The 26,959-nt window shown below is 44.8% G+C and overlaps 1 protein-coding gene across 3 annotated transcripts; it reads left to right on the top strand.

Annotated features, from left to right (window-relative positions):
• Nucleotides 1-4,470: 4,470 nt before the first annotated feature.
• On the top strand, nucleotides 4,471-26,535 carry RANGAP1 (Ran GTPase activating protein 1). Of its 3 annotated transcripts, none has more exons than XM_063322519.1 (17): nucleotides 4,471-4,610; nucleotides 5,298-5,335; nucleotides 6,913-7,051; nucleotides 8,290-8,417; nucleotides 9,334-9,393; nucleotides 10,032-10,211; nucleotides 11,487-11,621; nucleotides 12,820-12,978; nucleotides 13,168-13,281; nucleotides 14,802-14,901; nucleotides 15,621-15,705; nucleotides 16,119-16,284; nucleotides 16,730-16,843; nucleotides 17,185-17,287; nucleotides 18,030-18,118; nucleotides 19,937-20,058; nucleotides 25,055-26,535. In XM_063322519.1, the coding sequence occupies exons 3-17, from the start codon at nucleotides 6,940-6,942 to the stop codon at nucleotides 25,122-25,124; spliced, it is 1,737 nt and encodes a 578-aa protein (XP_063178589.1). In that variant the 5' UTR covers nucleotides 4,471-4,610; nucleotides 5,298-5,335; nucleotides 6,913-6,939; the 3' UTR covers nucleotides 25,125-26,535. The 3 variants fall into 3 exon arrangements, with proteins under 3 accessions (XP_063178589.1, XP_063178588.1, XP_063178587.1); XM_063322518.1 differs by having other exon boundaries at nucleotides 4,508-4,628; XM_063322517.1 differs by lacking the exon at nucleotides 4,471-4,610 and adding an exon at nucleotides 4,715-4,805.
• Nucleotides 26,536-26,959: the final 424 nt, after the last annotated feature.

Raw genomic sequence — 26,959 nt, 5'->3', positions numbered from 1 at the left:
CCCTAGAGGCTACCGCTTTCCATTGCAAAAAAAAAAAAAAAAACAAAAAAAACCACGAAAAATCACAGATCTTTCCCTGGTTGTTGGTTTTGAGATTCTTTAAGGTGAATCAGGCTTAAAAAAAAAAAAAAAAAACCACCAAAAAACCCGAAAGCACTTAAGCAGTCAAGGCTCCGTTCTTTTTTTTTTTTTTTTTTTAATGCAACGTTTTTCTTCTTCCTGGTTGTCTTTGCTGATATATAAAATCTACCCCACAAGAAAAGAAAGCTGCCTCTGCAGAGTGATTGCCTGCATACGAAACGGAGCAATGAACCGAATTACGAGACAACACCAACACACAACCCCCACCCCCCCGCCACGGGATTGTCACATAGGTGAAGCAGCGACCCTTTTGCCCACCCGTATATATGTTTGCTGGAAGGGGGCCAGAGCCATTGCTTATGGGAGAGCAATTATCTGTCCCTGCCAGACCTTGCTTATTCCACCCTGCACTGCTGAGGGGGAGTTCCCTGTAAATAACATCTTCTGAAAACATAAATCTTTGGGTGGAAAGGAATATACAGTGTGTGTGTACATAACATATTATTTTATTATATACAGTTGGGTATTGTACAATATATGTGCATTATATATAATTTATATGCACATGCATATATATTTATATCTGTACATGGGAGTTTCAGCGCTTTTTTTGAACCAGATTTTTGCATTGTTTTCATCCCAAATCCCTCAATATTTCCAGAAAGTGGACTGAATCTCCGCAGCAGCCCAATGCCGACAGAGCCCCAGGAACGGAGCTGCCGGTGGACAGTGGGGCCCCAGTGGCACACGTTATTCTGTTGTGGGAAATGGTTCCGAAGACAGAGACACAGGCATCGCCTTTGGCGGCGGGTTCATCCATCCCTGCCCAGCTGCACTACCATTAACTCCAGGTAACCCTCCAAAATGGGTTTTGTGTTCAGCTCCCAGTCCAGCCTCCCTGCTAAGGACAGGTTTTCCGCTCCTTAAAGGATTCCGTCTACCGTCAGATCATCATTTCCAGACTGACGCTGGTTTAAATTATCACCTCTTTTCCACTGTAATCAGTGACATGTTTACTCCTCGGCGTCTCGCTTCTCTATTTACGGTGACCTCAACGAGTGTCACTTTGGGCTTTGCAGCTGAGCAGCTCCAAGGAGATTCAGAAGCAGGTAGAAGGTATCATCTGAAGCGTACTAAACTTGTTTAGTATTTAAAACACGTTGATCAGAGAAGGAAAGCCTTTATTATATTGAGTAGGACTGGCTTCTGGCAGCTCTGTCAACACAATAAACGGATAATTCATGAAATATAGGCTGCGAATTGTAAAATGTACCATATGACACCGGAGAACACTGTCTTAAGTTCTTCACAATATTTAATCACAATGAACTTTTTTTTTTTAGATATTCGCTATGATCCAAAGATTGCTGTTATTCATGGATAGGACAATGTTTATTTTTATCATCTCTTCGCCAGATTTGCTACCTCTTATTTTCAGTCAATGACACCGTGACAATGAGTAGGGTCTAACCAAGCTGGGCCTCCGCTGTAGAAGCCACTGGGCAAAATGTACCTGAAAGGACGATCCCTGTCGAGGGGTGGCTTTGGGCAGAAGAAAGGTGGCGCAGGCCTGGGGGAAGGAAAGTAAATGTGATAAGACCTGCCATGACATGCCAGATCACACTGTGAGGGCAGTGGCATCAAGTGAGTCACAGAGACCAGGACGCCTCCAACCCTGCTGCACCTCTGCAAGGCAAGACATCACAGCTGGACGAAAAGAAGAAGACGGCTTAGGAGGAGCTGAGGAGAAAGAGGAAGAAAACCAAAATCTACAGACAATCAGAAGTTATAGTGGAATAAACACTATTTTTTAATTCAAGAACATTTATTTTCAAGACTGAATTTCCTCACTGAATGTCACATTATACTTCCCTTCGGCCCAATTTCCTTTGCCTGTAAGACCGAGGGGTGTCCTGCAAGGTCCTGATCCAGCTTGTACCTCTCCTCTCATGAAATAACATTTTTCCTCAGTGGTTAACATGAAGATTTTCACCATTTGCAAGCACGGCTATCGAGGTGTCATGTGCAGGTAGTCAGCGGAGTCAAAACACCACCAGTCCCCGCTACGACCTAGTTAAAGTATCATAAAAATTACCCTGATCTGTAAAGCTATTCTTTTAAGGAGAATGAATCTATTGATCTATGCTACAATGGCTCAGCACATCTTCATTCCCACATAGCTGCATCCACAGTTAAAGACTTTATTCTCACCCCTCTGGCCCAGGTAATTAGCCAATATTTGGGAGAGAAACAGAGAAGGGAATTGAATGTACTTGATATGATCCTGTTTATTGCTAAAGATCGTGAGGAACTAATAACAAGTGCCAAATTCCTTGCTTAAATTTTCAAAGTTCAAGCTCCTTCTTGAGATCACACTAATATATTCCCTCATCTGCTCTAAGTTTTCTGGCAGCTTTATTCTTCTTCCATACACCCGTACTCTAGTCAGTGCCTCAGCTTCTTAATTGTCTTCAGTTGTAAGACAAACTCCTCTTATTTTTTATGATAAATTTTGCTCAAGTTTTCTACCTGGTTGCTGTACCGGTTTATGGCTTCTATTCTTTCAGCTGTCATGCTCCATGAAGAAACTTAATTCCTTTTTGTATTCCCGTAGAACGAAGGTGGTCTTCCATGCCCTTCAACCTCAACGCAGTCTCCCCGGTCACCCGGCATTGCCAACTACTGACATCCTTTTCTTGGGTCCATATAAACATTTGATATTGTTTCTTAAAACTACACTTGGGAGAACTGTGAGAGAATGAGAAATGCATCTTATCATGTTTTGGGACCAAATGGCAGAAAAAATCCAGCTGCCACCTGAAATGGTACCTACGTCAATCCCTGTACACTGCAACTCAGAGAGAAGGGCTTGGGTTAAGAGGACCTGTGCAAACACACTGCCATAGCAAGCAGGTTTATGCACAGCTCACCTTGTCATAGTCATAGAATGGCTAGAGTTGGAAGGGACCTTACATATCATCTAGTTCCAGTCCCCCTGCCATGGGCAGGGACACCTCCCACTAGACCAGGTTGCTCAAAGCCCCATCCAGCCTGGCCTTGAACACCTCCAGGGATAGGGCATCCACAACCTCCCTGGGCAACCTGTTCCAGTGTCTCACCACCCTCACACTAAAGAATTTCTTCTTAATATCTAATCTAAATCTCCCCTCTCTCAGTTTAAAACTCTTACCCCTCATCCCATTGCTACACTCCCTGATAAAAAGTCACTCCCCATCTCTCTCATAGGCCCCATTTAAGTACTGGAAGGCTGCTGTAAGGTCTCCCCAGAGCCTTCTCTTCTCCAGGCTGAACAACCCCAACTCTCTCAGCCTGTCTTCATAGAAGTGCTCCAGACCTCTGATCATCTTTGTCCAGACCTCCTCTGGGCCTGCTCCAACAGGTCCATGCACTGATTAAGTTGGAGGCCCCAGAGCTGGACACAGTACTCCAGGTGGGGTCTCACCAGAGTGGAGCAGAGGGGCAGCATCACCTCCCTCGACCTGCTGGCCACGCTTCTTTTGATGCAGCCCAGGATGCGGTTGGCTTTCTGGACTGTGAGCGCAAATTGCCAGCTCATGTTGAGCTTCTCATCAGCCAACACCCCCAAGTCCTTCTCCTCAGGGCTGCTCTCAATCCATTCTCTGCCCAGCCTGTATTTATGCTTGGGATTGCCCTGACCCACCTGCCCATCAGATGTACTTTTATTTCTATACTCAAGAGGAAAAATGTCACATGCAACATATAAATGAAGCCATCAAGCAAAATGATGCTTTTTGCATCCTTAAGCAGGAATGACTGCACGTTCCTGGCCGAAATGCTTTCCTCAGCTGAAAGGCTTGACAATAACACATTAAATACAAAGGTAAGATCTGCAGAGCCGTTATTAAAAACTAAGGTTCGCAGAAAAAAAGGCACTCGTGTCGCACCCGTGGATATGTGGGAGGGCTGCTGAGCACCTCGGAGCTCCTCTGCGACATCTTCCCTGCAGGCCCCTTGTGAAGGGGGCTGGGGCCGCACACCGCAGAGCCACTCAGCCCTCCGGAACGGCTGCCACGGCTGCCGCGCCCCGGATCCCGCGCTCTGGAGAGGCAGGAGCGGCGGTGGCCGAGGGCAGGGGCAACCGGCCCCACTCGGGGACGCGTGTGGGAAAGGGCCGGGCCCCCGCCCGGGCCCACACCGCCTCCACACGGCCTGCCTCCGCGCGAGGCATGCCGGGTACTGCGCCCTCCCCCGCAGGACTACAACTCCCGGCGTGCCCCGCGGCCGCCCCATAGCCCCGCCCACCCCACAGCGGCCGCGCCGCGCCGCCCGTCAGCACCCGGTGCGGCGCGGGGTGGAGTGGGTCGTCTCTGTGACGTCACGCCGCACAGCCAATCCAGGAGGGGAGAGCAAAACTGCCTGCTTTCAAATCCTCCGCCTCCCCCGCCCGCCCCCCCGCCACTTCCCCCATCGTTCCCGGCAGCGGCGGCGTGAGGGCTTGGGCCGGTGCCACTCGATCGCCTCCCCCAGCAGCCGGCGGCGGCGCGGAGGTGAGGGGCGGCGCGGAGGTGAGAGGAGGCGCGGGGGGAGGGGGGGAAGAAGCGTCGAGGGGGCAGCCGCCGCCAGCCGTTGGTGGCCGGGGGAGCGGGGGCTGTGCGTGAGGCGAGGCGAGCCCGCAGACTAACCCACCCCCCCACCACCGGCGCCTCACCGGCTCCCCGCGGCGCTCCCACGCGGAGGCGACGGTACCCCCTCGTGGGCGCGGGTCACGCGTGCCCGGCCGTCCCCGCGTGGGGTGGGACGGGGGCGGTGGCCGTTATGCGGGGCTGGGGGGGGGGGGGGTGGGCCGCGGGGAGCAGGTGGCGGCGCGGCCGGCGCTCGGCAGCTTCCCCGGGGGAAGAGCGGAGTCGTGGGCGGCGGCGGGAGGAGGAGGGTAACCTTGGGCTGTCACCCCGGGAGCCCGGCGCTGGGCCCTCCGTGGCCGGGAGAGCGGAGCCGGCTCCTCCTCGGCACAGCTCGGCAGGGACCCGGCGTGTTGGCTATTGGCGTGGGCAAACAGTTGTAAATAAAGCGTTCGGCTGGGACTTGACTTGTTTGACCATGGAGAAGCGTGGTCAAACAGCTTCACGCAGTCCCTTAGCAATGAGGAATCCTCTCCTCAGGCATTTCCAGATCTTGTTCTTATTTGCCAAGCGTACTAACTCTTCAATTTTTCATTATTTTTTTTTTTTTAAAAGCTTTCCCTGCGGAAGAAGTAGCGGTGAAGAGACCTCTGGTAGGTTGACAGCTGGGTGTGGCTGGCATGTTTGCAGTAAGGCATGCTTCAGGATGTGATGATGGAGTCATATGTTGAAATTAGGAAGGAGCCTGGGTGTAAGGTGAAGAAAGTAAAAGGGGATTTAAGGCAAAGAGAAGCAAAGGGAGTGGATACAGCTGTAGAGCGTAGAAGGGCGTCATAGTAGAACAGATTTTTTTAAACAGTAGGGTGATGAGATATTTAAAAGTGAAGTTAATAATTGAATGAGGTGAAAAGACTGACTTGCTTGGATCCTAACTTTTGTTCCTGCCTGGTAAAACCTTCACGGGTTGGAGGATGTCCTCTCTTTCTTCCTTCTCATTCTTGGATTGACAGAGGTTGGGAATATCCATCAGTCTGGTGTCTGTGTGGGCTGGTAGGAGTGGAGTAAATTATGTGAGCACCTCTCTTCTGGCAGCACCTACTTGAGAGGACAGTCATCCTAGAAAAGTGGTGTTGATCAGCCTTGGAGATGTTCTTTTCCCCCACTTTGTCCAAAAGCAATACTAAAGGTGATGAAAGCTGAAGAGAAGCTGTACTCTGGGGAAGCTGAAGGCTTCATGGCTAGGTATCAGGGGGAAAGTATGTATGTACAACTTTTGTTTAGGGTTTGTTTTAAAACCAGCACTGTTGAACTCAGAGCTGCAAGAGTGTGGGGCTTCTTCAAAGTCACACAAGAATGGAAGAGAACCAGTTTTCTGTTGTAGGAGTGAACCTTCATCCCTTCTGACACCTGAATTCTGTTTTATATGTGTGTTGCTTCTAAGCACTAGTTGTGTGTAGTTTTTTATCCCAGCTGAGGTGCTGGGATAAGAAGCATGTTCTGTTTATCCTGCTGAATGAATGGAGGCCAGTTACTTCATGCAGTGATTGATATTCATTAAATAATGGTATGCCAATGCAACTAGGCATGGTTAGCTTCAATTTTGTGCCTCAAGGCAAAATGTTCACTAATCCATCATCAGTGCAAGATCGTCCTGTTTAATGTGTGATGAATCTGTGTGGGACATCCAAAAGGAAGGAGAACCTGCATCAGTGAGGGTTTTGTATGCAACACACAATGTTTTCAGCAGCTCGGTGGTTCTAGAACTGTGCTGACAAGGGCATTACTGGGGATATCACTGAAAAGCAAAAACTGTTGTATTCATTCTAGCTTGCTTTGGAGAGCAGGGGAAATGCGCAGCATGTATAATTAAGGGATGGGGTTTGAGGAGAGAGGAATGTTACATTTTAATTGTAAAAGTGTTGTGCAAGGAGTAATGTCTTAATGTGGCCTCAATCCATAGTTTTGGCTACTGGTTATTTATGAAGTGTAACAACTGCATCAAAACCCAAGTCTCATCAGTGTTGGAAGAATCAACACCATCTGACTGGTTTTGGAATATTAATCTAGCTTAGCTGTCATAAGTGAGCTATGGGGAAAATGACACACTAATGACACTGAAAACTCAGATTTCTCAGGAACAAAAAAACACGTTAGTGTTCAAATAAACATGATTATTTATACAGATTATGTATTGTAGTTTGCTTTTCTTAATGTTTCTTTTAATTGACAGCTCTTAACATTTGAAAAAAGCAGAAAAATGGCATCAGAAGACATCACTAAGCTTGCGGAGTCACTTGCCAAAACCAAAGTGGGTGGTGGACAGTTGAGCTTCAAAGGACAGAGCCTTAAACTCAATACAGCTGAAGATGGTAAGAGAAAATACCCTTGTGTTTGGGAAGTGTCTCCCTGAAATTCTAAAGTCTTGTGGTTAACCTCCTGCTAATCCTGCGTGGGCAAGTTCTCATAATATTAGCTGTGATGCATCAGCTACAGCTGCTTCTGATAGACACCTCACCTTCCCTTCTTGTACCTGCTCTGACCTGGTGCCCTGGCAGTGCTACAGCTGGCAGAATTGGGGTTTGGCTCCCTGGTGTGTAATTTATGTTTTCTTAGTGTTCTCTCCAAGTGCTTTTGACAGTCACTGTGCATTAGAAGTCAGTGCTCCTTTTAAAAGCAGTAAGCAAGCTGTTGAGACAAGTAGATGCTGCAAAGACATGTGCAGAGGAATGGGCTAATATGTTAGTCTGCTGCAATAGTCCAGTTTCTTCACAAATTCTGACCGATTACTCTTCTTAGTTTTTTTTTCTGGAATCTCTCTCTTGCTGGTGTATATGTTTTTCCCAATTAAAAATGTCTTGCACTGGCTGCTAATGTAGTAAATATCTGGAGAAAATGTATATATTCTTAGAGCAACATTTCTGCCACACCAAGAAACAGCATGTTCTTCAGAGATGTTATTTGCTATATGTCCTATAGCGCATATCTTTTTTTATGGATTCCAAGGTGAAGCTTTTTTATATGCTGCTTTAGTAGTGCAAAGCCACTGAACTATGGGGAAAGGCTTTGGAGCTTGGGAATGATAACAAGTGCCCACTGACAGGAGAGACTCTGCAGCCTGCTCCTGTATCTTGCATGGGATTACTGTAGAGTTAAATTGTTCCACCCTGATGTGTTTGCTAAGCAGGCGTCTACTTTTGTCAGTCCGTGGAAACTTCTTCCTGTTGATATGGCACCGATTCCCATCAATTTTTGGCTTAGTCCTTGCATCTTTGTAAGCACACGCACTCTAGCTCCTCAACCATGTGCTGAATGGCAGAGGAATCTTACTTAAGAAGTAAAGAAACTTAGTTTTGCAAATAGGAGGATGCCTATCAGAGAATAGAACTAGAAATAAATTATGAAAAGGCAGGGTGGGGAATGACGAATGTTCTGTTTAGTGATCTGACACTTTAGCTCTGTTTCCATTGCTGTTTCAGGATTCTTTCAGATAATGTTGTTCAGCTGTTTTCTCTAAGGGTAGAGTTGAGCAAGTATTGCTGCATCAGAGTGTTACTGTGGTACCTAAGATGATAGTCAAAAGGCCAACTAAACTATCTGCTTTTTGCAGCTGAAGAAGTGATCAAGCAAATCGAGGAATTTGATGGCCTGGAAGCTTTGCGCCTGGAAGGCAACACTGTGGGTGTGGAGGCAGCAAAGGTCATCGCCAAAGCCTTGGAAAAAAAATCGGAACTCAAGGTGAGATCCTCAAGTGGGTGGTGGTGAAGGGAAAGAACTAATGTAGAAATACTGAAGGCCTATCTACACTCTTCCTGCAGTAGCCTGCCTTGAGTTAGCCCCAAAGCTTGCTTGGCAATTCTTCTAGTAGGGAGAGCAACCATATGAAAATACAGCAGAACTTGGGGACTTTGGGGTAGTGGGAATGCTTTCTGTGTTCCTAACTGTTCCTGTTCAGAAGGCTTACTGTCTTAAAGTTGGGAAGCTGTGCAGGGAAGAGCCTCTCTGCAGAGGAAGCACCTGTAAACAAAGCACTGTGGCAACAGAACTTAAGTTCTAATGGAAAAGCGTTTCACATCTTCTGGAGAATGAGTCTTCAGAGAGTGCCTGAGTAGGGAAGAAATAATGGAGGATATGCACTAGGGAGGCTTTTCTGTGTCCAAGCGATGTTTCCCAACTGCTGTTCTAGCCTAATGTTAGGAGGATGCAATGCTGCTAGAGGCGATGTCCTTTGCAGGAGAGGAGTATGAAACCTTGATTCATGTTAATCACCCAAGTGTGGCTTTTCAAGCAAGTCCAGATTGTTGAGCTCCATACCTTAGTAAAATCTGCATTCCTAATGTATCCTTCAGTTTCCTGATGCTTTTTCCTGGGGTAATTTTCTCAGCAGGAAAGAATTCCAGCTTGAATGCAACAACAGTTCTCATACGGTGTTATTTACAATGTGCATTTCAGTGGCTTTATGTCCTTGCAAGTGAACTAATTGTAACATTAGTTCTCATAGCTCTTCAGCACAATCAAATGACAAGCCCAAGGGAAGGCAGACAGTATTAAGCTGTCCCCAGTGATGTAATGCAGCCTGTATGTGTAAACCTCTGTACAACTGTGGTGTTCTAAATATTTTTAATGGCTTCTATCTGTATGTTTCTTATTTTAGAGGTGTCATTGGAGTGACATGTTCACAGGGAGACTAAGGTCTGAGATTCCTCCTGCTTTGGTAAGTAAAAACTAGATCTGAGACTTCTGACTAATGTAACTTTTCTCGCCTGTCATGCTTTTTGTGGGAGAATGTTTTTTAGCACAGAGCTGATCTGTCTCTACGCTGTTAACACTAGGTGAGTGATTCTTTTTTGCTCCTTCTGTATGAGGTGGAGAAGAGTAGATAAAAGGCCAAATGCAAGTCCACGCTAGTGAAGAATCTTGTCCCTTGGGAAAACATCATCATGATCTGATAGATAGAATGGGAACTAAGCTTTCTAAATAAAAGCATATGCTGTCTCTTCCAGAGCATTACAGAGCTCCCCACCTCCTTGTGTCCTGATAAACTCATCAGAATGAAAAAAATATTTCTTTTAGCACTGTCGAGGGGGAAACTCACTTTGAAAAATCTGTATTTGACCTGAAGGGATGGGATAACTTCCTGGTAACTGCCTTACGGTTATCTTTAGCTTAATTTGCACAACTTCTTCTCTGGCTTTAGTTGTAAAGTTTTATTTCCCCATGCAGCTTTGCCAAATGTCTTCAAAGTGGAAATTTTTTGCAGCATCACTGTCATACCTAGCCACTGCAGTGATGCTGTCACTAAAAGTCAATCCACTCCCTCCCACCAACTCACTGCCATCTGTTTCCTTACAGATCTCTTTGGGGGATGCACTCATCACTGCTGGAGCCCAGCTGGTGGAGCTGGACCTGAGCGACAATGCCTTTGGGCCAGATGGTGTGCGTGGCTTTGAGGCACTGCTGAAGAGCCCCGCATGCTACACGCTGCAGGAACTCAAGCTCAATAACTGTGGCATGGGCATTGGTGGTGGCAAGGTAAGGGTTATCTCCTTTTTGGGAATGAGGTCAAAGCCAGGACTTGGCTTCAGACTGCCCAACATAGGATCACAGAATGGTTGAGGTTAGAAGGGATCTTCGGTGATTGTCTAATTTGACTTCCTTGCTCAGGGCAACTAGACCAGGCTGCTCAAGGCTGTGTCTAGTCAGGTTTTGAATATCTCAAAGGATGGAGACTTCACAGGCTCTCTGGATAGTCTATCCCAGTGTTAACAACCCTCACAGTAAAAAAGGGGGTTTTATGTTTAAATGGAATTTTGTCTGCATTGGTTTGTGTGCATTTGTGTCTGGCTTTGCCTTCTTTACACCACTTTCTTCCCCCATCGTGTCATTCTGTCTGTTCTTCCACGTGGATAAGATCTCCCCCAGAGCTTCCTCTTCTCCAGCCTTAATAATCCTAGCTCTCAGCACTCTCCTAGTATGTAAAACTCTCCAATTCCTTAATCATCCTGGACTCACCCCAGTATGTGTCCATGTAGGAGCCTGGAACTGGACACAGCACTCGGGTGCCTTTCACAGGGCTGAGCAGAGGAGAAGGATCGCTTCCCTGACAATCCTTTTCCCAAGGCAGACCAGTAGCCTTTCTTTGACACAAGCACGTATTGCTAGCTCATAGTCAACTTCTCACCCACTATGACCCCCAGGTTCTTCTCTGACAAGCTATTTTGCCCCCAGTTGACCCCTAGCTTATGCTGGAACGTGGAGTTATTCCTCTTCATTTGCAGGACTTTGCGTTTTCCTTTAATGAGATTCTTGTTGGCCCATTTCTCCAGTCTCAAGGTCCTTTCCCTCTGTGTTTTCGTGGATAAATTTCTGAAATATGAAAAGCTCATCTGTTTTTCCAGGATGGGAAAACAGTTCTATCCTGAACATTAGATTCCATGTCAAGAGAGCTAGTAGCCTTGGATTTGAGAGAACAATATTACCAAGCCTAGCACAGAAGGATGCCTGTTGGATGAAGCGGAAAGCCAGGACTAAGTGTCATTATCACTAAGACCCTATCTGTTTGCCTGTTTAAGAATTGAATGTTCTTAATGGGGTCAATGTGTTCTAGTGTTGAAAAATTGTAATTTCTTGCCTAAGACTGTAGTGTGCAAGTGTTGTAGTTACAGACAGTTTTATTGTATGCCTTACTGTAGAAGCAGATGCATTTCAGCAGTGACCAGAAGTATTTCTTGAAAGCTGGATGTACAAAACACATTTGGGTTCCTTCAGAATGTGATGCTGAGGTAGTATAAACTGCTTTATCTCTAGATATTGGCAGCTGCTCTGAAAGAATGTCACAGGAAATCAAGTGCCCAGGGCAAGCTGCTGGCTTTGAAAATATTTGTGGCTGGCAGAAATCGTCTGGAGAATGATGGTGCCACTGCCCTGGCTGAAGCCTTTGGGGTAAGTAGCAAAGCAGAGCTTCCTGACAGCAAAGTGGAGCAAGGTCGGCTTAAGTGCTGATGATGTTAAAGATAATGTATGCAGAGCTTGCCTCAGCTTGGAGGCAGTGGCTGGCTGTTGGTTCACTAAAGCGGTGATGTTGTTAGCTGCTGAAACTGGAGTCTTCAACAACTGCAATTAGAATTGATGACTGAATATTTATGTGATATAAGTTTCCAAACACATAACTAGTGCATCAGTAGTTCCTGAGGGAGAAAGAGGCATTTCTTGAGTATATTAATAGTAGTCCTATTCCTTCTCTGCCCTTTGTGCTAATGGAGGTTATCTGGTACTGTGTAGATGTATCACTGACCTCTGGAGTGCTTTTCTGCCCAGTAGTTCAATCATCTAGCAGAAGCAACCTAGTATTTTTCCTAGGATCATCCTCTGAGGGCTCTAAATGGTTCCTAGCTTTCTCTAGCTGTCCCTGGCCAGCCAACTTGCACTTTTGTTGGAGGAAGAGAATTCACTGTGGCTGGGGCCACGTACTTTCCTTTTGCTTCCTCCACTGCTGCTAAAAGTAACTTCTGAATTATAATGCATATTTTCAGGTATATTAATAATGATATCGCAGGTTATAGGTGTTCTTCTTTGTAAAGAGCTATCTGAATGTACCTTTGACTAATGAGCAATCATAGCAAAACTAAGACTTCTTAAATACTTGAGGCATGTAACAGTGATGCATGAGGAATTCAGACTGAATGGCACTACCAAAATGGGATTAATTTTGTGATGTGCTCTTTAGTCCATAAACAGTGTTCATACTGGTTTTCTTTTGAGTCTGCTTCTGCAGTCAGGGTGAAATGTAGATCTTAATTAAAAAAAACACTGTATCCAGTGATGTTGCTTGGTCTGTTTCAGGACTGTTGAACCACAGGTGAAGAACTCTTGTTTTAAGGTATCCTAGAGCAGACACGCTAGGAGGATGCTACCTGTGACTTTTAGAATTGGGGGCTTTATATTAATCTGACACTTGCCATGAGCATGCGGTTTCACTTAGATATGTGATGTAATTGCTGGTAAATAGTTCTGTGTAGAAAAGCTAATGGAGTTTTGAGTTGGAGGAAAACAATTGTAGTCAAATCCTAAAAAGTGGAGCACTATGCTCGAGTTGAAGTATGTCTTCTAACAGCTTTTTTCCAATTGCATCCTTTCCCAGATCATTGGGACTCTAGAAGAGGTCCATATGCCACAGAATGGAATTAACCATCCTGGCATCACAGCACTGGCCCAGGCCTTTGCTGTCAACCCACTACTTAAGGTTATAAACTTGAATGACAACACCTTCACAGACAAAGGAGCTATCGCCATGGCAGAGGTGAGTTGTTCTAAGCAGTTGCTTTGTGTTTGTCTTCTGCCTCCCAGTCTTCTCAAATATAGCTAGCATTGGCACCTCTGTGATGGTGGAGCCACATGCCACACTGCGGAAGGAAAGATGACCTTCCGGGATTGATAGGACATTCATTTACTTCCATGTCTGTACTTTCAAATTTGTGCTGTCTTGCAGACTCTGAAGGCACTTCGCCAGATTGAAGTGATCAATTTTGGAGACTGCCTGGTGCGGTCAAAGGGTGCTGTTGCTATTGCTGATGCTGTTAAAGAAGGGCTTCACAAATTAAAGGTATTGTGGTCTTGCTGTTCAGCTTTGAATATCTTTTGAAAACGCTTTGTTTCCCACTTACTGATTATTTTAAAGTGGGATTCACTTCAGTGCAGGCTCTGTGCTCACAATGTGAAAGCAATAAACAGTAAGTAGATCAGTGGCATTGCCACATCCAGCTAGGACTGTTCTACATGGAGATGTATCAGTGATCTATTTAGTCTCCACTTGATGTTTTTGAAGCTGTTGGTTCAGGTCAGCAAATGATATTCAAGAAATCTGGTAGTGGAAGTATCTGCTTTTAGAACTTCTCAGAGGGTCATGAGTGGGAACTGAGATGTTCCTCTTCATGAACAGCTTGTAATCTCTCCAGCATTTCAGAGTTCATTCAGTTAATGCTTTTTTCTTTGTTAGGACATGTATTAAAGGTCCAAATATTTTTAGGTTCTTGGCAATACCACAGCCTCCTAAATCAGTATTTGCATAGGACTCATATTTGACAGCATTCTAGACAGGCCCAAGTCCTGTCAGTAATGTAAGTAAACTAGGATCTCTAGAAACACCTGCCATGGGTCACAACTGCACTGGCACAGATGCTGAACACATAATTCCTAATCTTGCAAGCTTACAGTCAAAGACAAAAATTCAGCCCAGTGCTAATATTTATTTACATATATGAACCTGGTACAGAAAGAAGTAGGTGCTTTGTGGTGTGGGATCTCTGTCTCAGGCTTCTGCTGGTTCTACTGGAACTTGTGTCTGAATCTCCCAGGAAAACTTAAGTAAGGATTCTAACGGGAGTATTGAGATGAACAGCTGGAAGTTAAATCCTTTTTTCTAGAGCAGAAGTGGTTAAGGGAGGGTAGCATGAAGCAATCGTAGCTGATTCATTCTGTTCAAGGACTGCTTCCTTTTTGCTGTTAATATTAAATCTCTTCTCCGGAAAGGATTGATTGAGCACAACGTGGAATGGTGGGGGATGGTGCCTGGCTGTTGAATAACTTTACTCTTACTAGACTATCCACGTTGTTTCTCTGTTGGCGGTGTTTATCAGAAGTAGTACCACTGGTAGCTTGTCTTTTGAAGGCTTTAACTTGCAACCTAAGCGTTCAAAAGCAAATGTGCAGTCCATTTGGTGTTGCAGCTACCCTTCTTCAGTAAGACTTACTGGTGTGTGAATTCTGGAATGCTCTTATGACCTTTGAATAAGTGAAGATCTCCAGTCAGCCGATTGCTAAGGACTGAAATGGTTGCTACCTTTTAGGTGAGCAGTCAGAATGGTGTGGTCTCTGTGGCTATTTTAGTAAAGTGGTTACCTTCAGTAATACTGCTCTTAACAATAGTATGTTTCAAAATGCCCCTTTTAGATACATGAAGTAGGAGTATGTGTCAGGTTTTATTTCCAATTAAAAATACTTCTTTTTTCCGCTAAGAGCCTCTTCAAATGAGAGTCTTTCCAGAACACTTGTGAGCACCCAAAGCTTATGGGGATGATAGACGTTAATAGGAATTCTGCAAACAAATGTTCTTCTGCTTCTTAGGAACTGAATTTGTCCTTCTGTGAGATCAAACGAGATGCTGCTCTGACTGTTGCAGAAGCTATTGAAGATAAAGCAGAGTTGGAGAAATTGGATCTCAATGGTATGTTTGCTAGATCAAAGTATGTCTGAACCCAACTAGAAACCACTAGGAAGAAAGTTGACAGTATCACATATTCTAGTCTTCAGTCGTCAGCATTTTAAAAATGGTACTCTGAGAGTAGCTGAACTTGGATAACCTTGGGACAGGAAGCAGTTAGATCCTGAAAGTTTTCTTAAGCCAAGAACTCAGTTAATTGTTAAAGTTAAGCAGTTTTGGTGCATCTGGTAAGGTGGAAAGATGAAACTGATACCCATACCTGTTTTCAGTAAAACTTTTTAAATTGTTCCTTGTGATCTCAGATATTTCACACTTGCAAACAAAAACCTCTGCGCACATCTCTGCAGAAGAGTGGGGGAGCTTTGACCGGTGTTGGCTTTGGCTGTTTGTACCTTGGGTCAGTGTATTTCAGTGGTACTGTGCTGTGTGTCCTTGATCTAGAATTGCTGAGAGCAAGAGCTGTTTGTAGGACTATCAGGAAGACTCTGGAAAGTTAGGTGTTTGTTTGTCTCCAACCATTGTGTAATGCTGTTGAAATTTACTTAACAACTGTTTGATTCTGGTAACTGAAATCTGTATTGCTGCCTCTAAGGTATGGTGTAGAAATGACTGATAACTGTTCAATTTCAGAAATAGGAGATAGACAAGAATATACAGCTAAATCCTCCAAACCAAACTTGTGTGCATCTGTTAAGTCTAATTGCTTTCTTCTGTCAACGTAGGTAACTACCTGGGAGAAGAGGGATGTGAGCAACTCCAGGAGATCCTTGAGGGCTTCAATATGGCATCTGTGCTGGGATCTTTGAGGTAGGCAGGGTACCAGAGTTTAAATCGGGGAATTTTTCTGGCAATTTTCATCAACACTTTCATTCACCTATCTGAAAATAAGAACTGTAACACTGCAGATGGCTGTTGGCCTGAGTGTGCAGTGTGGAGGAGTCAAAGGATTCCATAAGCAGGATAAGCCCTTGTGTCTTATTTTCATGGATGGACTTATCTTAGTGTTAGCTATTGATTGAATTCCTCACTCTTTGCTTGCCACTGTCAACTGCGTGACCTCAAGCCTGAGTGTCCTCTGAATCTGTTCTAGATTGAGATGCACTTCTTGCAGTAAGACTTGAGGGGAGGCTGCTTGTTTTGTTTTTTGAAAAAAATGTTTGAGTTAGTGTACAGGAATTGCAAGTATGTAATTAATGTAACATGTAACTTTCAAACTTTAGTGATGATGAAGGGGAAGAGGAGGATGACGATGAAGAAGAGGAGGAGGAGGGTGAAGCTGAAGAGGAGGAAGAGGAGGAAGAGGAGGAGGAAGAACAGCAACAACTGAAGGAGAGAGGACAGGGAGAACAGCAGTCACTGACTCCTAAGAAGATCATTGATTCACAGGTAAGCTTACTTCCAGATGCATTCCTGTTTCCTCAGATGGAGGAGAGTAAAGGAGGAAAGGAGTGCTGGTGGCCCTTCACATTCCTGTGTGGGCTGGCACTGTAGTAACAGGCAGGGAGATAACATGCAAGAAATAAAGAAAATGGATGACTTGGAAACAGTTTTGTTAAAGTGTGCATGTGCACACATGCATGGAGGGAAAAGTTGAATAGCAGCTGTAACAAACAGGGGTAGAAAAAGTCTTCCCATATCCAGAAAACAGTGGGAACTTTGCCATGCAGTTGTGCTAGCATATTCTGGCTGTTCCAACTCTGGGCTCATTCCAGCATCAAATAGATCAAATCCTGAGCTGACATACCTGTGTCCTGACCTGTCCTATGTGCCTTTGCTGAACCAATTTATGTACTTCGAACAGTAAACTTGAGACGGATTCTGCCTGTTTCAGGATTCAACTCCAGTGCCGTCTCCTCCTGTGGACGTTGCCACTTTCCTTGCTTTCCCATCACCAGAGAAGCTGCTGCGACTAGGACCAAAGTGCTCTGTGCTGATAGCTCAGCAGGTAGGTGAGCTGGTGGTCTTCTGTGCTTGATTCTCTCTCAGAATCATTTAATCCCCAGAGATGATAACTTTCTTTTGAGACCTAGGTCTGCATCTTCTCCCCGGTGATCCCAAGTAACCTTATGGAAGCAGGTGATGCTTACACTGGCACCAGAGCCTCTACTAAGAATGTCTTTGTTTCAGTGTTGCTTGTGCCTTGTGATATGGCCCAGGCAAAATTGTTGTCAGTCAGTTTAAGACCGTAATTCTTGTCACAGTCCTAGCAGAGAACCATCTTCTGTACTTGGCAAGCAGTGAACTGAATGACCCTTGATTATTTTTTTATTTTTTCTTGTCTTTCAGACAGATACATCTGATGTAGAGAAAGTAGTTACAACACTCCTAAGGATATCCTCGGTTTTCAAAGATGACGCTCCAGTGAAAACAGCAGTGCATGAAACAACAGGTGACTGGGCCTTTCTTCACTTCATAGTGTGACCTTCTTCAGTGTCAAAGACACTGGTGCAATGCAGAGGAAGGCCCCTGTGGGCCAGGCCATTGGACTGTTTTGTCTCTGGCAGCAGGAAACCCCAGATAACAAAGTACCAAGCTGTGCTGCCGTGCTGCTGTGTGGAGTGAAAGTAGAGATTCATTCTGAACTTAGCATGTGCTTCCAGAATATTGCTCCTGAGGGAGCCCAGGAAACAGTTGAACAAGCTTTTTCATTGTGTTCTCATTTATTTCGGTTTAAAATGAAAGGTGAATCCTTGCTGGCCTTCAAAATTTTAAGTCTCTAACTCTTGCTGCTCTAGTTCATCTGAACATATTTATATGCATGTATGCACATAGCATGAATGTTCAAATGCATTCAATAGAGCATTTTGTGATGCATAGGACTAAGGGCAAATTGCATATGAAGCTTGACAGTGGGTAAATTTGGGGGGATTTTTTTGCATTTTTGTGGCATGTTTTTTTCTTTTCCTTTGTATCAGGCCTTATACCTAAGGACTGGGTTTTGTCTGTCTCAGTGTTTCAGAGGTTATACCTAGTCCCTGCAGAGACAACTGGAATCTCAGCAACTATTACCTCCCAAAACTCTTGTAATAGCTGATATTCGCTGAGGTCCTGTATGATCAATCTTGATCTTAAAAATCTGTAACAGCATCCCTTTCTGTATTGTTTAATATGATGCGTTTATTTCTTTATAGATGCCTTGATGAGAAAAGCCTTCACTTCTGCCACATTTAATTCGGATGCATTCATCACAAGCCTCTTGATCCACATGGGACTACTTAAGGTGAGGAAGCAGGAAAGACTTAAGTTATGGTCTGTTTAGGCTGTTGAAGACCAGACTGGCTGGGTTTTGGGTAATTATGTTGCCATGGAAGCAGCTGGGTGCCTGTGCATGCCTGGTGCCCAGGGACAATAGAAGTCTGCAGGTCCAGCAGAAATTGCAAATTGCAAGGTTGCAGTAGGATGGAAGGAGGTGTCAGCTCTTTGTACCTCTTCTGCTTAGTGTGCTCTGCATTCTCAGTAATCCCTTAAAGGTAGGGAGCGTCAGGTAAGGAAATAGTGCTGCTGCTGGACTATGGTGTCTATGAAAAGCCATGTCCAGGAGTCTAATCTACAATATTATTAGTTAATGTGGTCCTTTAGGGCATCTGTTAGTAGCATGGCTCAACAACATATATCCAATAGCTTATGCTAGATCAGTAGCGTTCAACATCATGCTTTAGAGTATCTTTGCCAAATGCTAGAGTCAAATATGTAGTTACATGGAATAAATTTCCTCTTGAGAAAACATGGAGAGTCAGTAGAAAACCTGCAAATTGCATTAGAGTACCCATAGCTTTACTCCTGATGAGACGAGTGGGAGAAAGGTTCTGTCTGCAAATTTAAGTAGCATTTTTGCCTACTTTTGCTACAAGAGGTAGTTTCTCACTGCCTAGAAGCTGAGAATGGAAATGTGGACCAAGACAACTCTAAACCACAGAATAGCAGTAATCTATGTTATAGCAGCCTGCTCTTAATTAGGCTTATGTATTTCCTTCTGGTAATGTGCAACTTGGGATTCAGACAGCTGTTGACACGCTTGGATACATCTTAATTTCCTAAAAATCAGTTTAGCTTTTCCCTGTGTTCATTGGACCAATGCTGAGCATCCCATTTGTCAGACAGGTCAACAGAACAAAAGATGGCTTTCTGTTCTGCAGAGTACTTGTCTCAGGGACTACCACCTGCCTCTTATCGTGTACAGAAAATAGCAAATATACATGAGGCACAGAGCACAGACTTGTGCTCTAGAAGAACTCTTTCAGACCGGGAAGTGGTGTTGATAGTAAAGCCCTTGAGGATCAGCCAGGTGATTGTTTGTCCTCTGATATCAGCTTCCATCATTTTTTGTCCCACATAGCTGGAAGCACCCAAGTAATGGATAATCTTAGCACCATGAAATACAAGATGATACACCTGGGAACACAAGTCCAAATCCTGCCTACAGAGTGAAGTGGAGAAATAAATGAAAACAACGTAAGACTTGGGACATGTAGGTTAGCATTACATTAGGAGCAAGAATAACTTGATGCATCATGTAAGCAGGGGGATGTATATTAGCTTTATCTTGTACATAATTGTGAGACCAGTTCTGAGAATACTGCATCAAGTGTTGGAGGAAGCCTACTGAAGGACTGGACATAGTATAAAAACAAGCTACAGAATACTTGTAGTATTCTTGTAATACAAGAAAAAATTACGTAATTAAGGCAACAGAATTCTTTATGAATTGGAATCTGGTGGAATTCCTTAGAAGAGCACTTTGACACAGAGACTCTGAGAAGATTGTTCTGTTTCACTTGCAAGTTCATCATTTCTCTTTCCCCATTACTTCTGCTGTCAATTGCTGTCAAAAGTTCTTGATGCTGCTTTATTACAGATATTGATGCTGGGAGGCTATGGAGTTGGCTACCTTTGTCTTGAGGAACATTGCACTTAATCTAGTGAGCAGCTTTCTCTCCTGCAGTGTATGGGAGCACTTCATTCATTGCCTCTGTGAACTACAGTGGATCAGATAAAATGGTGATTGTCTGATGTCTTTGTCTTCTTGTCCTTTTCTCAGAGTGAAGAGAAGATCAAAGCTGTCCCCAGCCTCTATGGTATTCTTATGACCTTGAACCATGTGGTCCAGCAGGATTATTTCCCTAAATCCCTGGCCCCAGTTCTTTCAGCTTTTGTCACAAAGTGAGTATTGTACTTCTCATGCAGTTTTCTCTGTGGGAGCTAGTGAAACTGATGGTCAATAGCTACATGCGAGCTGTTCTGTTAAAGCCCACTAAATATCTGTTCTGAAATTAAGAATTAATAGTTTAATGGGTGTCTACTTTTATCTTGCTTACTCCAGAATGCAAGGTTTAGAGTACAAAAAATCTTGATTCTAAAGAAGAAATAGTGGAAACTGGCTTTGCAGCTAACTGTCTCTGAAGCAGAGACTGCTAATGCCAGTCACAGAAGAGGTGTTTTGACCTTAAGGAAACCTGCTGGGTTTCTAACCGTTGTTTGAATGAACTATGGAGACATTGGATTGAACTGTGCCCTCCAAATCATCCTTCTGAGTTTGAGGGTCAGCAGAGCTCTACCTGAATTGTCATGCTGTGTAACACGAACACCAGTAGATCAAAACAGTATGAAATACAAAGACTGAATTTGTTCCTAAATGAAACTGTTCCTGCTGTGACAGCAACAAAGTTAGTGATTATTTTTTTTGAGAACTAATTTGGGAGCGTAAGTGCTGAAGAAGCTGCTTCTACTGCCTGCTTCTATTTAATGTTGTTACTTATAGGCATAGAATCAAGCCCCACCAGCTTTAGTTTCTTTAATGTCTTAAAGCATGGAAGCCTTATCTCTTCTGGATTAAATCAGCATGAACTTTAGCATTGATGTGACTTAGAAAAAACACCCCAAATAGTCCTTTTCTCAAGAGAGTAAGAGCTTCAGCAGTCAAGGGGAGAAACAGTCCAAAATTATCACTTTAAGCAACGCCAGCAGAGGTCTGAAATCCATTTGGAACTTGGTGGCTCTTTGGCTCAGCATGGACCATGTGCCACCTAGGGCGAGGGCAGCTTTTTAACAGGTTCCAGAATGAGGCTTAAGCCTTCCTGGTTTTCACAGTATGGGTAAAGTAATACGCAGATGCTTAGGTTCCCTTGCTGATGAAAGGCAGAGGCATCAAATACTTGTGGCCGGTATGAAACACGGATGATGATAGGGATGCAGTCAAGTGTTGGTAGGCAGTCTTTTCTTGGCCCTACTGGGATTGGAAGCAGGCCAGTTGTGATAGGGGAGAAGAATTTTTCTACGCATTGGTGTGTCTGAACCTGTCAAAGCTGATGTGTAGCAGTGGTATGTGTCCAGCCATGCCAAGGTCAGTTTTGGAAAATAAAACTATAACTATCTTGTTTACACATGTGCAAATGCTAACCCAGAGGCACTTCTGGTGTAACAGTTTGGCTCCTCTTTGGCTTGATCAGGCTAAGAATTGGGCAGTTACAAGCCAATGACTATATGCTTTACCAATTGAACAAATATACCTCCAACTCTTAGAAGCTGGAAGTATACCTCCAAGAAGTATAACTCCAGCTCGTTAGAAGTTTAAGCAAGAATTATCAAGACTCGCCACATGAAGTTGTCCAGACAGATCACTGGATTTGTGCTGTTTCCTGCACTGCTGCCTGTGCCTGTGATCTTGTTTGTTGATCAAATAGATGTATACAGTGTTAAGGGTACAATACCAACCCTAAAATAAAAGGGTGAAGAAAATGATGGCTTACTACTTCATTAGGCACTAATTATGCAGAGAACCCAGCTTGATCAAAACAAGTACCACTTAATGTCTACCAGCCTCACCCCTCCAAACAGAGGATTTAAATCGCTTGAAGCTGGGAATGCAGAAAAGGGGACTTTGGTTCAATGCTTTTGACCCTTTTAATTGCTTATGTCAGATTCCAGTGCCTAGAGTAGCCTCATAACTCGACATGTCTTTCTAGACAAACTTGTTCCCCTTTCCCTGTATGTGCGTATTCAGGCCTCTCCCAGGTTCCAGGCCTGCAAAATACCAATACATGTTTTTCATCTGTGGATGATGCTGTATGTGAGAAAATGAGAAAATTCTGGTCTTAATGAATTAATCAACAAAAATTCCATTGAAGCCATAGCCAGCATTTCACTGTAAGTAGAGGAGGGTAAGGTCTCTTTCTGAAAGTGAGAGATCGCTCAGAGGTCCTGTAAAAGTTGAGTGAGAGCCAAGAGTCTCACATTAGAAGGCAGATCTCTCTGCCTGCTTTCGGTATGTAAGGGTGCTAATGCCAAGCCTAAAGAGTGTCCCTCGTGCTGTGAAATTCTTGGAGCCGAAACTTTCTCTGGTTTGCAAACCCCTTGCTTGCAAGGTGTGAGAGAACATAAGTTTCTTTATGATAATATGCAGCATAATGTCCTGCGCAGCCAAGAAGATGGATCAGAGGGCTGGAGCACCTCTCCTATGAAGACAGGCTGAGAGAGTTGGGGTTCTTCAGCCTGGAGAAGAGAAGGCTCCGAGGAGACCTTATAGCAGCTTTCCAATATCTGAAGGGGGCCTACAAGAAATCTGGAGAGAGACTTTTTACAAGGGCATATAGTGATAGGACAAGGGGTAATGGCTTCAAACTGGAAAAGGGGAGACTTAGATTAGATATCAGGAAGAAATTTTTCACTATGAGCCAGGTGAGGCACTGGCACAGGTTGCCCAGGGAACTTGTGGATGCCCCATCCCTGGAAGTGTTCAAGGCCAGGCTGGATGGGGCTTTGAGCAGCCTGGTCTAGTGGGAGGTGTCCCTGCCCCTGGCAGGGGGGTTGGAACTAGATGATCTTTAAGGTTCCTTCCAACCCAAACCCTTCTATGATAATGAAGTAAACGCTATATACAAGCAATACACCTTTGTTTTATAAATACATGTTTTTCTTAAAATGCTTTCCCTGAGGGAACAAGGAGGACCGCTATTAAATCCTTTACAGTTGCCTGGAGAGAACAAGAGCTGTTCAAGAACCACAAAGTCCAGTTAAAACAGCTTCTCAATTAACCTGCACTCCTTGTCTTTCGTTGGCATTCAGTCAGAACAAAATTATGTCCTAACCTTAAATCAAACCTCTAACTGGTTAACCTAGTAATCTGCAGAGCTCTATTTCTGCAACAAATCTACTTCTCTCTGTCCAACCCGTGAGTCCTTTGTTTGCAGCAAACCAGTATGCCTTTTTGTGATACTTTCTGTATTTTTCCTTTAAGATCAGTTAGCTCCTCTGGGCTTCTAGAGCTGTAATGTTCTTGTAGCTGTTTAGGCTAGAGCTCTGCTGCCTTTTGTTGCAAGGGGTTTACTTCTGGAGTAGTCATTCTACTCCTTTCTTTTGTGACAATTTGTGATGGTGTGGGTAGTGCTCTCTAATCAAAAATAATGATAAAATTGCCGATATGGACTGTAAACAGCATCCATCTTACTCTGCCATCAGTCCTTATTTTCTTTTTTTTTTTTGGACACAAGAGGGTGCTGTGAATCCACCTGTGCTTTTCCATAATTCTTGAGGTGGAAACATTGAAATGTGTCTCTGTATACCTGCCTACCCACCTATCACTTGCTGGAGGTGGTGGGTTTTTTGTGAGGGGTTTTTGGTGGGTGTTTTGGGGTGGTTTTTTTGGCTCCTCTTTGCTTTTTGGTGGGTGTTTTGGGGGGTTTTGGTTTGGTTTTTTTTTTTTGGCTCCTCTTTGCTGTTGAATTGGATCACGTCGCTGCCCTCTTTCAACAGCCTGTAGCACAGAGTAGCGGGCAGTTTAACTCCAAAGCAAGTTGGGAGGCTCCGTGGTGTTAGAGGAGGCTTGGTGTTAGGAGCAGGGTCTGAGGGAACCTATCTGTGATCAATGTCAGCAGTTCAGGTTCATTGTTCCCAAAAGCGGGGAGCTGCCAAGACAAAAGCAGCCTCCTCATTGCAAACAGGGCTGAGTCTTCCAAAGCTGGCAACTGAAGTACCTCACCCAGCCGCTTTGGAGATAAACTGCTAGTTGTAATTGTGTCCTGTCTGTTCAGTGAGGGGCATTGAATGCCTCTTGGGTGGATAACAGGGGTTAACTCTTCTCCAGAATCTGGTTCTGTCAAACTGGAGCATAGATGGAACCTTATACCAACCTCTGCAGCTATTGCCCTGTAGCATAAATCCAGAGGTGAACTCTTTGCTCCTACCTAGATACTCCCATCTTTATATCGGCTCCCTCTTCTTTCCCAAATCGTGTAGACCTCACTGCTATTAAGGTTATTTTGCTGTGTTGGAGTAGGAGAAATATAAAATTAATGATTTCCATTCTCAGAACAGTGGAAAACATTGGATTAAAATTCTTTGGAGAAAGTTCCCTAATGGATGGATACAGGCTGCTAGAAGTTGCAGCTAGCCCATGGAAACAGAAATATACGTTACTGGGAGGTGCTGGGAAGGTTAGGGAGATTTAGTCCCACATTAACCCTGATGTAACTACAGTTCCATCATCTAGTTTCGAGGAGCAGGTTACTCTGTATGAGGTAGACCTTGCTATGGTAATCTTTGTGCCAGCTGCTTTCAGCCAGTGGTCCGCAGGTTCTGCGGGCTATTTGTAATGCCCTCCAAAAGGTGGCCCAGCAAAGCCAGTCAGGTGTTACTTGACCTCAGGGCTGGGGAGGGCCTCTTCTAAAGACTTAAGCCCTGAGACCAAAGTCACCATTGGGTCAAAGAGAGCAGATGACCGGGTGAGAAAAGATTTGAGTACGAGCAAGCTTGTCTTTGTTTTGAGGCCCTAAATGTTGAACCTGTATGGAAAATTCCATTGCTGGGAGGGAAAGGGGGTTCCACCTACTTCCTGCTACCCAAACTGAGACACTGGGCTGCAGACATCAACTTGCGGATTTTTGTGCCTGTGAAAATAAATGTTCTGATTTTTGGCCGTTGTCTTTCTGACTCGGATTCAGCAATGGGAGAGAGAATTTTCCACAGCAAGCTCTGGATGGGAAGCAGTGATCCGTGCATAAGTCAGGGAATTGTTTCAGAAGAGATGACCAAGGGAAAAAGACAGAGAGTTTTGGGCATGCCAGCCCAGCGCACTCGAAATAGTGTTTATTTGCTCATTCAAAGTCAGATAAAAGCAGTTCTTAAATTTAGAATTTTAAATCTCTCTCTCCTCTTTCCACAGACCAAACCGTGCTCTTGACTCCTGTTCATTTGCTCGCCACATGCTCTTACAAACCCTCCACCAGCTGTGAGACAGGAGATGTGCTGCTGTGCCCTTCCCTCCTCATAGGACTGTCGTCAGCAGAGAGCTCAGAGCTGCATGATGGGAGAGGATCCCAGAGCCCATACAGACATGCTCTCCTTTCTTTTTTCCTTTTCTTTTTTTTTTTTCCCTCCCCTCCTCTCTCCCCTGTAGGAGGTCTGTCCTTCCTTCTGCTTTCGTAGACTTGGACAAATTCTGCTGAATTTTTTTTTTCCTACTCCTCGTGAAGTGACTCCCTGGTCTGTAGGGCAGGTACTTAACGCTAGGATAAATCAGTGCAGCTCTGAGCTCTGCATGAATTACAAAGAAGAGTCCTCCAGTCACATTGCCAAGGGTCTGCCAAGACTCACATGGAGCTGAGAAGCGCTCTCAGCAGGAGCAACCCAGCTGTGCATTTTATTTCATTGTATTGGACTGTGACTCCTGCCTGGTAGCACTCAGCGCTGTGCAGGGGGGAGGCTGCGCTGCTGCCGCCACCCCTGCTTCTCCAGGCCAGGGGGGTGCTCGACCCCCTTCTGCTGCTGCCGGCTCAGAGGCACAAAGCGTGCTCCGCTTTGTTTCTTCTTTCAAGTCCATTTGTCGAAGGTCGCATGTGGCTGATTTGTATTTTAATATACTGCTCCCCTGCTGCTGTGGCTTGGAATATTGGTGTAGTGTGGCTGACCCTGGTGGCCATTGCTTAAGGGAGCAAGCATATTTTTATTGTAAATTTTGTTGCCGTTGCCTGTGTTATTCCCTCTTCCTGCCCTTTCCCTGTCCCTTTCCCTTCTCTTCCTAATTAAATAGGCTCGGTTTGGAAATGAATACAATCCATGAAATCCCTGTGGAATACATGTTCCCTTTCTCCTCCCTTTGACAAAACACGGGGGCTGCGTGCACTGTTCACATGTTTGAAAGCTGAGCGTGTGTAAGAGCGTAAAGAATCAGTGCTGTGCTCGTCATTCTCGGGTAGGGCTGTGCTTTTTTCTTGTCCTGAAGCAGTAGCAGCAGCTGCCCCTAAATCTCTGCATGGAGGATTGCCCGTGTTCCCGCACACGTTTGTGGCACCTACCTGTACAATTCCTGAGCACACAAGCTCCTCCTTCTCCCTCTTTTTTTTTTTTTCGAGCCTCTGGAAATCAACACATCTCTTTAGGTAGCAAAGAGTTATTCCTTCCCTCTCTGTTTTTCAGTGGGAGGAGACCTTACAATTGATGTACAGTATAAATAGGGCCAGCGCTAGAGAGAAGTCAAGGAAATGGAGTCAGCTGTCTCTTCCCTGTGAGAGGCAATGTGTACCGCAGCTAGCAGCGGGCACATGCAGGAAAAATTGGCGTTAACTCACAGGTTCTGCGAGCAGCAGAGACAGGAAAAAGGGCTTGGGGCACTGGATTGAAATAAAGCGTGTGGTATGTGCAAGACCTACTTGCATGCGCTCTCTGCTTAAGTTCCTCGAGGTTGTGGGGCTGTTCAAGGCAACCACTGGTGGAACTGGGGTGGCCGGGGGAAGTTCTGTGCGGCTGTGATCCAGCAGGCTCAGGAAAGCGGTGTCTCTTGTCACTCTGGCAGGGGAGGTGCTGGCCTTTGTGTAAGAGCAGTGTCCTCTCATCAAACAAAAAGGCTGCCCTAAGGCTAAGAGCAAAACACATTTTCTCCCAGTTTCTGTGACTGAAGCTGGAACTACGCTGTGTCCAAATGGGTAAAAATAAACTGACGTGAAGGTACCTGCATCTGCAGAAGGAGTTGCAATCACTGCAGGACAAGCCCCTGCCTCCTTCACCTCGTCCTATCCCATTCCTTCAGCTGCCCATTGCAAAAGCAAATTTGTTAATTTTTTTGCCGCAA

This window comes from Chroicocephalus ridibundus, chromosome 1 (genome assembly GCF_963924245.1).
Source record: "Chroicocephalus ridibundus chromosome 1, bChrRid1.1, whole genome shotgun sequence".
Lineage (NCBI taxonomy): Eukaryota > Metazoa > Chordata > Aves > Charadriiformes > Laridae > Chroicocephalus > Chroicocephalus ridibundus.
Note: the sequence above shows the minus strand (reverse complement) of the source record. Positions and strands in the feature narration are given on the sequence as shown.